The sequence below is a fragment of the Ascidia mentula genome, chromosome 8 (genome assembly GCF_947561715.1).
Source record: "Ascidia mentula chromosome 8, kaAscMent1.1, whole genome shotgun sequence".
NCBI classification, from domain to species: Eukaryota; Metazoa; Chordata; class Ascidiacea; order Phlebobranchia; family Ascidiidae; genus Ascidia; species Ascidia mentula.
The window spans coordinates 13,109,767-13,123,898 of record NC_138573.1 but is presented as its reverse complement, the minus strand read 5'-3'; the positions used below and the strand labels follow the sequence as shown (position 1 = coordinate 13,123,898).

At 37.4% G+C, this 14,132-nt stretch overlaps 2 protein-coding genes across 3 annotated transcripts; both read right to left on the bottom strand.

Moving 5' to 3' along the window:
- Nucleotides 1-667: 667 nt before the first annotated feature.
- LOC145911999 (uncharacterized) lies at nt 668-2,669 on the bottom strand. The gene is made up of 2 exons (XM_082999430.1): nt 1,919-2,669; nt 668-1,437 (listed from the first exon to the last, which is right to left on the bottom strand). Exons 1-2 carry the CDS (start codon nt 2,667-2,669, stop codon nt 668-670), a joined length of 1,521 nt encoding a protein of 506 aa, XP_082855556.1.
- Nucleotides 2,670-4,749: 2,080 nt separating this feature from the next.
- On the bottom strand, nt 4,750-14,104 carry LOC145910203 (uncharacterized). 2 transcript variants are annotated; one of them, XM_082997242.1, is made up of 27 exons: nt 14,071-14,104; nt 13,701-13,748; nt 13,470-13,547; nt 13,181-13,204; nt 12,631-12,675; nt 12,514-12,561; nt 12,147-12,194; nt 11,915-11,992; nt 11,624-11,647; nt 10,241-10,285; nt 10,124-10,171; nt 9,755-9,802; nt 9,117-9,191; nt 8,648-8,737; nt 8,412-8,459; nt 7,930-8,140; nt 7,715-7,875; nt 7,566-7,593; nt 7,460-7,497; nt 7,228-7,392; nt 7,067-7,171; nt 6,889-6,989; nt 6,661-6,831; nt 6,379-6,587; nt 6,148-6,303; nt 6,032-6,088; nt 4,750-5,974 (listed from the first exon to the last, which is right to left on the bottom strand). In XM_082997242.1, exons 1-27 carry the CDS (start codon nt 14,080-14,082, stop codon nt 5,937-5,939), a joined length of 2,199 nt encoding a protein of 732 aa, XP_082853368.1. In that variant the 5' UTR covers nt 14,083-14,104; the 3' UTR covers nt 4,750-5,936. The 2 variants fall into 2 exon arrangements, with proteins under 2 accessions (XP_082853368.1, XP_082853369.1); XM_082997243.1 differs by having other exon boundaries at nt 6,151-6,303.
- Nucleotides 14,105-14,132: the final 28 nt, after the last annotated feature.

The window sequence follows — 14,132 nt, the reverse complement described above, 5'->3', positions numbered from 1 at the left end:
TTCCCGCCAGGAAACCATGCGAGCACGCTTTATTGAGACAAAGGAATGCGATGATGTAATGCCAATGTGCACATATACACACAAGGGTTCAAGTAACATAGAAATGTTAATAAATTGTTAAACTGTCCGTAACATACCGGCCCCAAAAATATTGAACCATAGTGAAAGATTTTTCTAATAACAAGGACGGACAGTGAACACATACACACAAGTGAAGAGTCAATGGTGACATAGAAAGGCAACACATTGGCAATGTCTAGAAATGTTGGCACATGAGGTCATGGTAAACACTTTGGCTGCACAATAGGAACAAATGCTTCAGTACCAAAAGACTACATATTTGCACCATGTAATGGTTTACATGAATGAGGTACATATAACTGAGAAACTACAACAGGTAATGGTTGTTCAATACTGCAATACAATGGTGTATCAAAAGGTTTACAAGTTTCAGACAATCATATGATGACAGGAATGGCAAGAAAAGAAACAGGTGACTTTCACACAAGTTGTCAGGTTTTACACAATGGAAATTACACAATGAGGCAGTGCACAATGGAAGTCTAAAGCAGGATGACAGTGAAGGCAGAATAGAGAGTACCATATGAAATGCTTGTGAAGAAAGCAAGGTATATATAAATACATGCATGGACAGAATGACAAGTTGTCATATGGGTTCGAGAAGGCATAGTTTTCGAACATCTCTCATCAGTGTAGAACCAGTCATTCGCACACGAACTCTCCGAACAATGCCATCATTGTCTGGATAGGTCTCATCTACCACACCCTTTGGCCATACACCCCGCTTGGTATTAGTGTCCACTACCAGGACCACATCTCCAACCTGGTAGTTGCGAACTGGGTGTAGCCATTTGTGGCGTTGTTGAAGTAGGGGTAGACACTCCTTCATCCATCGTCTCCAGAACTGGTCAGCCAGCCATTGCACCGCTTTCCATGACTTTCGATAGCCATCAGCTTTGTTGAAGATGCCCGGTGCCATAGATTCATCAAGGCTGCCAGTTAGCAAGGTAATTGGCTTCAATGTTGGGCCATCCTTTGGATCATCACTTACAGTTGTCAAGGGACGACAATTCAAAATCGACTCCACCTCTACCAGGAATGTGTGGAGTGAATGTTCATCCAGAATTTTGTCTCCAGTTAGTGAGCGCAGTATCGTTCGTGCAGTGCGGATCATTCGCTCCCAGACACCACCTTGATGACTGGCAGCAGGCGGATTGAAATGCCACTCAATCCCCTTTTGCTTGAGCTCTACACATATCTGTTCCTTATTCCAGTCTTCGATTCCTTTTCGAAGCTCTCGGTCAGCACCAACGAAATTACATCCATTGTCACTGTACATCTGTTTTGTGGTGGATCCTCTCCTCCGCAGAAATCTTCTCAGCACCAGAATAAATGAGCTTGTTTCCAGTGAGTCAGCTAATTCCAAATGTACAGCTCTAGTAGCCATGCAGGTAAAAAGAAAAAACATAGCGTTTCGCATGACTGCGTCCAGATTTTATCAGCAGGGGACCAAAATAGTCCACACCTGTATGAGTGAAAACAGGCTGTCCAGGAATCACACGAAAAAATGGCAATGGTGCCATTATTTGTTTACCAGCCTTTGCATTCCAAAGGCGACATTTTCTACAGTCCTTCAGGTAACGGCGAACAGATGATTGACCTTTCAAAATCCAAAACAGGTCACGAGTTGAAGCTAGAACATGTTGAGTTCCGCTGTGTCCTTCCTTCTGGTGATAATGGTGGATGACAAGTCCAGTCACATGATGTCGACTGGGCAGTATCATCGGGTGCTTTGTTTCATTTGGTAGGCAGGCATGCTGTAAACGCCCACCAACCCTCAGGATTCCATTCACCTTGAATGGGCTCAGTTTCTGCAATGATCTATTTTGAACCTTACCGCCATTTGAATGTTGGGATTCCATGAACTCGGAGAAGTCAGCATAATCTTGCAGACTTGACATCACATCTGGAAAGGCCTGCTGTTGCACGAGCTTCACCACTTGTAGGGAGGCTTCCTTCACATCTCCGGCAGTCAGAGGTCCATCAGGTGGGGGTTGCTTGTTTGGTCGGTTTGAATACTTCCACATCATGTACATCTTGAAACGCAGCAACCATGCGGTTGCTTGTTGCAGTCTGCTGTATGACGAGTATCGATTCAACAAACGATTCAGTCCATAGTCTTCAATTACTTCGACGACTATGGTGTTCACTTTGGGGGAACCAGCATCTGGGTCACCTTCCTGTAATGGTGGCAGTACAGCTGGGCGCACTGGCCAACAGCTTTCTTCTTTCATCAGAAATTCAGGTCCACCAAACCATGACTGGCATTTCTTCACATTATCTGGAAATGTTCCTCTAGAGGCAAGATCAGCTGGGTTTTGCTTGGTGTCAACATGTCTCCACTGCTCCGGATCAGAAGCTTCATGTATGACAGCCAGACGATTGGCAACAAATGTGGGAAATCGCCGAGATGTATTGGTAATGTACTGTAGCACTGATGTAGAGTCTGTCCAATACACAACTTGTTGGATATCCATTTCCAGTTCACGCAGAACAAATCTAGCTAGTTTCACACCTACAACTGCGGCTGTCAGTTCCAGGCGTGGGATAGTCACCACTTTCGCTGGTGATACACGTGACTTGCCCATCACAAAGGCACAATGGTATTGTCTACCATCAGTCAATCGCAAGTAGCAGACAGCGCCATATCCTGTCTCACCGCATCACAGAAACAGTGCAGTTCAGCATGTGTGTAGTCAAAGTCCTTGAAGCACCTAGGTACAGCAACAGATTCCAGACATGGAAGAGCTTCCAACCATTTCTTCCAGTTTTCTTCATGCTCCGTTGGGATAGGATCATCCCATCCAATATTCCTCTTGCAAAGATCCTGCATTAGTTTCTTGATGGGCAGGATAAATGGCTGCACAAACCCCATCGGGTCGAACAACTGACTAATTGTGGACAGAATTCCACGACGGGTGCAAGGCTTTGGCTTCAACTTGACGTTTACCTCAAAGTGATCAATTGCAGTGAATGGTGCATGGTCTTCTTCGTCAGACTTGGGTATATCAGCCTTGGGAATGGATTCACACAATGATGGCGAACCAACAGAAAAGATAGGACAACATTCTAACATTAATGACAGTCCAGCACCTTTAAAGTTGCGGTCATGTGAACGAGACAACACAACAATGTCAGCCTCGACGTCCGCTTGAGGTTCTTCAGAATCCCTGGCTGTTTGCAGGCAATTCAGTTTTTGCTCAACAGTGCATTTGTCATTTGCCTTCATCAACAGTCCATGTGGATCATCATCGCCAGTTGCAATGTGACTCACAAAACCATCATCGTCAGATCCTTCAACAGCATCTGACCTAACCAGAGTGTGATCCTCAGTCTGGGGTAGTTCATCAAACGCCAGGCCAGCTTCTTTGGCGCCAGCGCCGGCCCCGATGAGAGCATTCACTTCTCCATCAGGTGTGCATGAAACGTCCAGTCCTTGAGGATGACTATTTTCATCCTTGGTTGGAGTACTCTCCGACAACTTGGGAAGAGCATCCACAGTCAGTGTAGGAACACATAACAGGTGTTGAGTGTTGACTTCCTTGCCTTCTGGCACAGAGATTTCCACTTCAGCATTGTGGACAACCTCACAGGTATCAACTCCAGTAAACTCCCTGGAGCACTCAACTTCATTGACAATCAGTGTCATTTCAGTGGACGAAACAAGACTCGTGTTGTTCTCCACCACATTTGCTACAGCATTGCATAAAGTATCATCATTGGATGCCTCATTGGCAACCGGCCCCAGTGACAGGCCAGCAGAGGGTTCAACATCACGATGCACAGGTTGCATCGGAGGATCCGTTATTGGAACAAACGGTTTGGATGTGGCTTGCAGCAGTGGGACATTTTGAAGCATCAAACAGGGTTTCTCAGACAGGCACTGGACCTCTGGAATAGCAGCAGCATTGAGTATGGTAGGAACTGACAACACAGCCGGAGAGATGGGAGGGGCATGCTGCAAACCCACAGCATCCCCAGACGCAGACATGGACATCCTGAACACCGGGCGAAGCAGCTCTTCGCGGCCTGACAGTGGGCACACCAATCCTTCAGCCTCCATGGCAGCCATATTCATCCCGTGTTTCGTCTGTGTATGTTCCCTATGCATCTCAAAGGACTTCTTCTGCAATTCCAGGCCAGCCCTTTTCTTGAGTCGCTCTGATTCTTCCTTTGCTTCTTGAACCTCAGCATTTGCCCTTTCGATAACTCTTTTGGCCTCAGCATCTGCCTCTTCGGCAGCTCTTTTGGCCTGCAGTACCAACTTGTCAGCATGCCATATGTCATCTTGATACTGAAGATCTGATTTTGCTTTTTTCAGTTGGGCTTGTCTGTAGGCTTGTAGGGCCTTCAGTTCAATTTTCCGTCTTGCGGAAGCACTGCTGCAGGATGATCTGCTAGACCGCAACGATCTGCTTTGACGATGTGATCCAATCGATACAGCATGTTCAGATACAACATAGTCTCTATACCGGTTGGCAACCACAGGACTCTGGTGTCCGGCACAGAACCATTGCAGCGCAGCCAGCGCCCTTTTGTCATCATCATCAGTTTCTGATAATACAGGTTCTTCATCTGTAGTCTCAGACATTGTCCTTTTGTCAACTCCACAGGTGCCTTGGTGGAACAATTCAGATATGCTGACGGGTCAGCAATATCTGGCTTCTTCAGAAATAATGTGACGGCCAAAATTTATTGGTTGAATGTCACGCATAGGCCTACGCTATCGGTCTGCCTATACCGGTCTTCGTAGGTACCAACGTCAGGTACGATGAGTCAGAAATTCGCAATCGCACCCCAGTCTCTTGGTTTTTAGTGAATATATTGTGCAGTGAAAGAACGACGAATCAGTACGCTAAATCGTTCACAGATTCGGGATGACAGCAGTGTAGAATGGGTGAGACACAACACAATACATCAGCAACGGGACAGCATCGGGGTAAACAGTACAAACAGGGCATGATTGAGATTTCTGAAGGTCACAGTACCACGTTTCTAAAGGCACTGTGGAGTTATCTTAGCGTCTAAAACATACAAACAAAGTCACAAATTTGCTACATAGTCAACTGGCTTACAAAACACTGAAAGAGGCACATGACAGGCCTTTAAGTCTACATAACACTTGTCACAAATATGGAAGTACCACTAGAATCTCGACAAGGTCTAATCTACATTAATGTTAACGATTACTGTGGCTATTTCCCGCCAGGAAACCATGCGAGCACGCTTTATTGAGACAAAGGAATGCGATGATGTAATCAGGGCTGCCAGATGGTCAAAACACTTGACGGCCAATTTTTTTTCTCTTACGGCCAAAATTCGGCCAAATCACCTTTTTTGATTTTTTTTTTTCTTACGGCCAAAATTCGGCCAAATCACGTAAAAGTTTGATGATAAATTCGTAAATTGTATGTTTAAAACACTGTTATCTATATGCTTATCAGTGGTTTCAAAACCGGTTATGTTGCTAAAACATTACGATTGCAGCATAATTCTTTACCAACTCAGTCAAGATTAGTTTATGACGTAACAATTTTTCGGAGACATATTTATGACAACACAATCGTCCACAAATCTATTGATAACCTGAAACCAGCAATGCCTTTTGTGGATTTACATAGTACCAAGTGAAATTCGGCCAAATATCTGCCTTACGGCCAAACGATTTTTTCGCGGCCAGGCCGATTTTCAAACAATTTGGCCGTGAAGACGGCCAAATGGCAACCCTGGATGTAATGCCAATGTGCACATATACACACAAGGGTTCAAGTAACATAGAAATGTTAATAAATTGGTAAACTGTCCGTAACACATTCTATACAATTATTCAGAATTGTGGTCATTTTTACTACAATTTATGGATTACTGACATTGTAGAGCTGATTCCGTTCACCTAAAAATATACATATTTAATTATCTTTATTTTTATCCTTTGTTTCTGGTTTGTTACCACGCAATTGCTCAGCATAAAAATCTTTCACCAAACTCCTAAAACTTTCCACTCCCCCTAGCAAATTAAAACAAAGTTAAATGAACAGTTGGTAAAAAAAGATCATTCAAACATACCACCTTGCCACCTCCTATAGATATGCAGTCTTTGCTCCATGCTTTCCTGGTGATGTTGCCTGGCATCAGCTAGGAGTGTGTCATCAATTTGCAAACATCTTCTTGCAAATTCCTTCCAGCTGTCTTCTGTGAATTCTCCTAAAATCCTTGTGACATCTTTCGTTTGATGTAACATACAAGAAAATTTTCACAGCTTTTGTTACTTCCCTTTTCTATTTACATTAAAATTACCTGATTCTATTCTGACAACACCACTATAGTGTTCACTTCCATTGTAAAACACTTTACAATGAATTTTTATAGATCCTTCAACACCTAGGGAAAAATTAAAATGCTTTTCCACCCTTGGTCTACAAAATCCATCACCAATTTTAACTTCACTGGGTTGTATATCAAGTTCATCACTGGTCAGCTGCAGCTTTAAATTTTCTTGATTTCGTCTTAATTGCATAAAAAAAAATTGATTTTTATGCACAATTTGCATAAAATTAGCTGAGATGACTTTCCACTTACCGCAACATAAACGTATCATGAAACACACAGTTAGTTGGCATGGGCTCTTGGAGTTTAAGAAACTCATCTGTAATGATGCATTTCAGAATAACACTTTCCTTTATCATGTAGAGTGATTTCGCTTTGCGGAAATTAAATCCATCCAAGATCCAGTTAATAATCCATCTGAAACTAAACAAAATCTTTAACACTTCAATCCATGAATACTGTCTAACAGAAAAAACCAACAAAGTGAAGTGAGTGGTTTGAAAGGTAATTCCCTTCTGGTCAGGGTTAAATGTTACTATAGCATGTCTGTTCCAGTACACCCCATCTGCGCTTTCTTCAACCTGTTGCAAAAAGTTTGTATGCCGATTAATTTTTGCCCGGCAGTTAAACAAACATACTGGTAATATTTTCTGCTTACAATCACAGAACAAGGTGTGTCTGATATTAAACTCCTTCCCAGTGTTATTTCCACAGGCTTTTTAAATGATAAACCATGTGGATCACATTTGAGCAGCATGCAAGTCTAAGCAACAAAACACTGTATTTGCAATGTTTACACAAGTACCAAAATAAAACTACCTTATCCTGTTCCTGATCAGCTTTTCCACAATATGAGGTTAAAGTCACTGTGGTTTCTCTATCCAGAGCATAGGGTGGTATATTTACAACACAGTCAGAGACTTGCAGTACTGCTGACTCAATACCAACTTTAAATGATACCTCATTGATAAAATCATAAGCACCCTTATTGACAAAACACAAGACAAATTTTAAAGAAATCCTCGTTCTACAATCACACATTTACTCATACCGTTATGGGATCATATTTTGTTAAAGGTTGATTATAACCTGCAATGAGCATGAAAATTTTTTGTGTAAATTCAATAAACACTGATGCATTTGTATTTGATACACACCTTCTAGTTCTTCTGATTCAAATGGGTCCTACAATAACACAAATATATAAATTGCCATTTTGTGGCATGTTTTAAAGAATAACTTTTAATCTCAGTGTATTTTAATAATAAAGACACACTTAATACAAACATACACATAAAACATTGACCTGTTTTCCAAAAAATTCAAAATTCATTTGTTGAAAAGCTTCAACAATATTTAGCATATCTGCACCAACAGACACTTGGCCATGTAGATTTTTAAAAGCAATATTTTGCAGTATGTTGCTTGCAAATTCAGTGAAGTGTTTCAGGAATGATTCACCACAGTCTAAAAGTAAGAATATGAGTAAATCCTGCATACTTGAGCATGCAGAGCAATAACCTTTTACAAAAACTTGATCTGTTTTCATTGTTAAAACTTTCCTTCCAAGGGAAGGTAAAAGGAATGCATTAATTTTTTCAAAGTTTTTCTGCACTGTGGGATAAAGTTGCAAATCCTTGTTTTCAGACATGTAAACTTGTCCACCCTCTACACCAAATTCTAGGTCCGGATCAGCCCAGTTGTACTTTAACACTACAAGGTTTTTTTTGTTCTGGTAAGAAGAATTGTAATATTTTTTATATTTCTAGTGGTAAAATATGTATAGCTATTTTAGATCATTACAATAACAACACAAAAAACTGTTATTAATCTTAAAAAGTGATGTTTTTCATTGGCACTGATGTCAATGACTAATACCTTGTTAAGTGACATCTGGATTAGCTTTAAGCCTTAGCGATAGAACTTTTATGTTTATATCAAATAAAAACATTTGTTGTGTTTTGACTAATTGTTGTATTTGTTCAAATAATAAGTTGTATTACCTTTGGATCCACTTGTGCTCTTTCATTTCCGTGCAAAAGCTCCCCTTTCTGTAAAAAAGGGGTTACTATTTCAAATTAAACTTTAAGTCTTTAAACAAACAAATGTTGTTTAATATTGCAATAAGCTAAAACAAATTACCATTTTAATCAAACATTAAAGAACTATTTTATTTTTTAAAAAAGTAATAAAGCTATATTCTGTTTTTTTGATGGCTATGTCTCTACATAGGCCTTACATGTACATTTACATTTTCCTTCTTCACTTTCTTGTCAATGAAGAAAAAATGTTCCATATTTGGGACTTGTACATTCTGAACATCTACATCCTACACACATTCGTACAATAATTTTCACATATCTTGAAACATTTTTGTTATGTGTGCTTTAGCTTTTACATGATTTAATATTTTACATTTATAATAATATTTTTTGTAATTTGGATGTTGTAAGAATAAAATCACAGTTTTAAATTTATTGCAGAAGTATGATCATCAATGGGTTATGTACATCATTGGTTTATTTTTTAATTTAGCTTGATTTTCTTGAATTTGGTATTGCATTGTCAAGCACAATTTTAATTTTAATCGGTAAATTTCATAGATCTTATGAATATGTTTTCATAACTGAAGAAAAATGACCAGGAATGAATTATGTCTTTTAGTGTAATAAGTTAGAGCACCTGATTTAAATTTTGACCAAACTTACTCTCTTTGTTAGTACAACATCTTTCTCCTTTTTTACTTCTACTGAATGAAATTGGGGAAGATTTGTTTCGATGATCTGTTGATACAAGTATTAAAACACCTGACACTGATGTATGTTTTAATTATTTCCTGTAGAACCAATCTATTGTAACTCTTGGTATTTACAGTTATTATGCATAGTTGATAATATACGTACGTGCTTCGACAATTATGCAACGACAGGCTTTGCGTTTGCAAATAGTAATGAGTTTACACAGTCACATTTTTTCAGTTCCACAAATTTTCATTTTCTGAGGGAATATTGACCACAAACACCAATTTTGTCTATTGCTGTTGCTTTTTCAAAATTTATAATATAGAAACATAATCACACACAGATATTAAAAAAATTACAATCAAGCAACTAACGTCTAAACTTGATAAAACAGTTTGCTGTGTTTCAGATTCATTTACTTTTAACTGATGCACGTTTGGTTTAACAGTAAACTACAAAAAAAGTGTTTATGTGAGTCAGTTAACAAAATACAACGCAAGATGTGCTGGCTACCAACCATGCTTGTTGTAAAAATTTAAATGACATTTTGCACACCAATTTTTCACTATTATCATGCATACATTTTCCGAACTGTGTCAACTTACCTCTGCTTTGGCTTGTGCTTGCTCTTTTTCTTGCACAAACTCAACTTTCTATAAAAAAAATATTGCTGTCTTATATTGTACATTTCCAAAAACAGGATATTGCAAATCTCACCCATTGTAGAATCGTAATAGATATAAATTTGTATTTGAAGAAATTTTATTATAAAGAAGTTGGGGCAAGAAATGTGCAAATATTAGCATACCATATCATTTGAGATACTACCATTGTAAAAATTTGGCTTACTTGCAAAGTTAATAAAACCTGCACTTCAACAATTACTAAATATAATAAAATTTGCACTGTTTTTAACATGAAATATTAATTCTTGTGTTAATACAACAAAAGCTTTTTAAAAAACCTTAATTTACCTCTTTTGACATTTCCTGTTCCATGGGGGAATGAAAAGATTTAAAACCCTGTTAACACAAGAGTTTTAACTAGAGAAGATCCCAAAAATCTTCAAAAGGGTTATATTTCACTTTTACCTCACTGCTTCTTTCATCGTCAAATGCCCAGTTTGAGCTGAAACTCTAAAAACAATTATGAATTTATTGTAACACTTTTTAAGTCTTTCTTCACACACAATTAAGGCCGCATATCAGTATTAAATCCCCAAAATCTAGTTTTGAAGGCTATCTCCATTAATACCCATACTGAGTGATTTGCTTTTTTGACAACAACAATTCCTGTGGTCAGTGACCCATGAAGATCTACTGGTACTATTCGTAGAGAAAAAAAATTGATTGCAGCTGCATCCGCCAAAACACAGCAAGGATCTGAGGAGCCTCCAGGAGGATCTTTTGTCCTATAGGATAGCAAAAACAGTCCCAGGGGGCAACCAAAGCAACTTTCCTGTGACAATTTTTTTTGCCATTGCGTAGAAAAGGGTTAGGGCCAACATTAAATTGCAAATTGGATGAGGTTTTTGTGATTCATTTTATCGCAAAACCATCTTACATTTTTTTGCAGCCAATTTAGCTAAAATAATGACTGATCGGGGGCCTAAAAGACCCCTAGGTGGTGCTTTAAGCAACTATCTTGCAACTAATTTTCACCTTACTGCGTAGCCAAGAGGCGGGCCTAACATAAAATCACAAATTAAGGTATACTTCTGTGATTCAATTTTGAGCTACATCCCCTTGAACATTTTGGTGGTTTTTCAACTAAACTTTTCACAGCACCCTGCACCAAACGTCTGACTGACTGAGAAGAGCAAAAAATGCACTAAAACTGCACTAAACACGCTGAAAATCGCCCTGGCTACACCACGTGACTTCTTGCTCATTCAACCAGAAAATTGACCCCAACGCATCACCGGTTGCCTTGTGACGGAACTGAGACTATCTATGACGCAGGAGTACAAGACGGGCATTCCCCGCGGGCAAAACTATTTTAATATAATTACTGATATGCGGTCTTAAGCTTAGTTAGCATGCAATTACGAAGTATTTGTAAAATTACACAGGATTTGTACAGCTATGGCAAGTCTCGATATACTATTTTATTTGTGTCTGTCCAGCAAACTAATTTAGTTAAACATTTAGACACTGGGTTATTGACATAAAATTTTTCAGTTCAGAAGGAAACGTAAATAAAAAGCAAAACATTGATATAAAATTTAATGAAGGCAAGGATTGAATGGGCTCAGAGCTTTACAAAAAAATAAATATTTACAACAGTTAGTATTGAAAGCTAACCCTTTTTTGAATTAATTGTTCCCTGCTTGCACATGTGGAGATTAGACCTAAATATAATCGAAATTTTCACAGAACTAGCAATGAATGACATGACCAAATTTTTCATGCTATTGTACCGCAGAAGCATGTTTCTGACTAAGATGTTTAGGACTACATTTACACCAAGCTTACCTCTAACTTCTGGGAATCTGATTCCTGTAAAAAAAAGAACAACTAAAAATAATGTACGTAAAAATGTACTTTTATTACATGATAACACGAATAATACTGTTTATATCACACAACTTAATTTCATACTGCATGCCTACCTACAAACATTAATATTTACCTTAAGTGGAAGGAGAGCCACAAAAACCAATTTTTGAAAAAGAATAGTTAGTATTATTAATGTAGATTATGTTAAAAAGCATAAACAGTATTAAATTACTTAACAAACTGAAAAAATTAAATCAAACAAGTAACCTCTAAACTTGATAAAACAGTTTGCTGTGTTTCAGATTCATCTCCTTTTGACTGATGCACATTTGGTTCAGCAGTAAACTACATAAAAAGTGTTTATGTGAGTCAGTTAACAAAATACAATGCAAGATGTGGTGGCTACCAACCATGCTTGTTGTAAAAATTTGAATTATATTTCGCACACCAATTTTTACACTATTATCATGCATACATTTTCCAAAATGTGTCAAATTACCTCTGCTTTGGCTTGTGCTTGCTCTTTTTCTTGCACAAACTCAACTATCTATATAAAAATATTGCTGTCTTATATTGAACTTTTCCAAAAACAGGATATTGCAAATCTCACCCATTGTAGAATCATAATAGATATAAATTTGTATTTGAAGATTTTTTATTTTAAGAAGTTGGGGCAAGAAATGAGCAAATATTAGCATACCATATCAGTTGAGATACTACCATTGTAAATATTTGGCTTACTTGCAAAGTTAATAAAACCTGCACGTCAGCAATTACTAGTTATAATAAAATTTGCACTGTTTTTGACATAAAATATTTATTATTGTGTTAATACAACAAAAGCTTTTTAAAAAACCTTAATTTACCTCTTTTGACATTTCCTGTTCCATGGGGGAATGAAAAGATTTAAAACCCTGTTAACACAAGAGTTTTAACTAGAGAAGATCCCAAAAATCTTCAAAAGGGTTATTTTTCACTTTTACCTCACTGCTTCTTTCATCGTCAAATGCCCAGTTTGAGCTGAAACTCTAAAAACAATTATGAATTTATTGTAACAGTTTTTAGGTCTTTCTTCACACACAATTAAGCTTAGTTAGCATGCAAGTACGAAGTATTTGTTATATTACACAGAATTTGTACAACTATGGCAAGTCTCTATGTACTATTTTTTTTGTGTCTGTCCAGCAAACTAATTTAGTTAAACATTAAGACATTGGGTTATTGACATAAAATTTTTCAGTTCAGAAGGAAAAGCAAAAAAAAGCAAAACATTGATATAAAATTCAATGAAGGCAAGGATTGAATGGGCTCAGAGCTTTACAAAAAAATACATATTTATAACAGTTAGTATTGAAAGCTAACCCTTTTTTGAATTAATTGTTCCCTGCTTGCACATGTGGAGATTAGACCTAAATATAATCAAAATTTTCACAGAACTAACAATGATTGACATGACCAAACTTTTCATGCTATTGTACCGCAGAAGCATGTTTCTGACTAAGTTGTTTAGGACTACATTTACACCAAGCTTACCTCTAACTTCTGGGAATCTGATTCCTGTTAAAAACACAACAACTAAAAATAATGTACATAAAAATGTACTTTTATTACATGATAACATGAATAATACTGTTTATATCACACAACTTAATTTCATACTGCATGCCTATCTACAAACGTTAATATTTACCTTAAGTGGAAGGAGAGCCACAAAAACCAATTTTTGAAAAAAATAGTTAGTATTATCAATGTAGATTATGTCAAAAGCATAAACAGTATTAAATTACTTTACAAACTAATAAAATTAAATCAAACAAGTAACCTCTAAACTTGATAAAACAGTTTGCTGTGTTTCAGATTCATCTCCTTTTGACTGATGCACATTTGGTTCAGCAGTAAACTACATAAAAGTGTTTATGTGAGTCAGTTAACAAAATACAATGCAAGATGTGCTGACCACCAACCATGCTTGTTGTAAAAATTTGAATGATATTTTGCACACCAATTTTTACACTATTATGATGCATACATTTCCCAAACTGTGTCAAATTACCTCTGCTTTGGCTTGTGCTTGCTCCTTTCCTTGCACAAACTCCTCTTTCTATAAAAAAATATTGCTGTCTTATATTGAACTTTTCCAAAAACAGGATATTGCAAATCTCACCCATTGTAGAATCATAATAGATATAAATTTGTATTTGAAGAAATTTTTTTTTATAAAGAAGTTGGGGCAAGAAATGAGCAAATATTAGCATACCATATCATTTGAGATACTACGATTGTAAATATTTGGCTTACTTGCAAAGTTAACAAAACCTGCACGTCGGCAATTACTAGTTATAATAAAATTTGCACTGTTTTTAACATAAAATATTTATTATTGTGTTAATACAACAAAAGCTTTTTCAAAAAGCTTAATTTACCTCTTTTGACATTTCTTGTTCGATGAGGGAATGAAAAGATTTAAAACCCTGTTAACACAAGA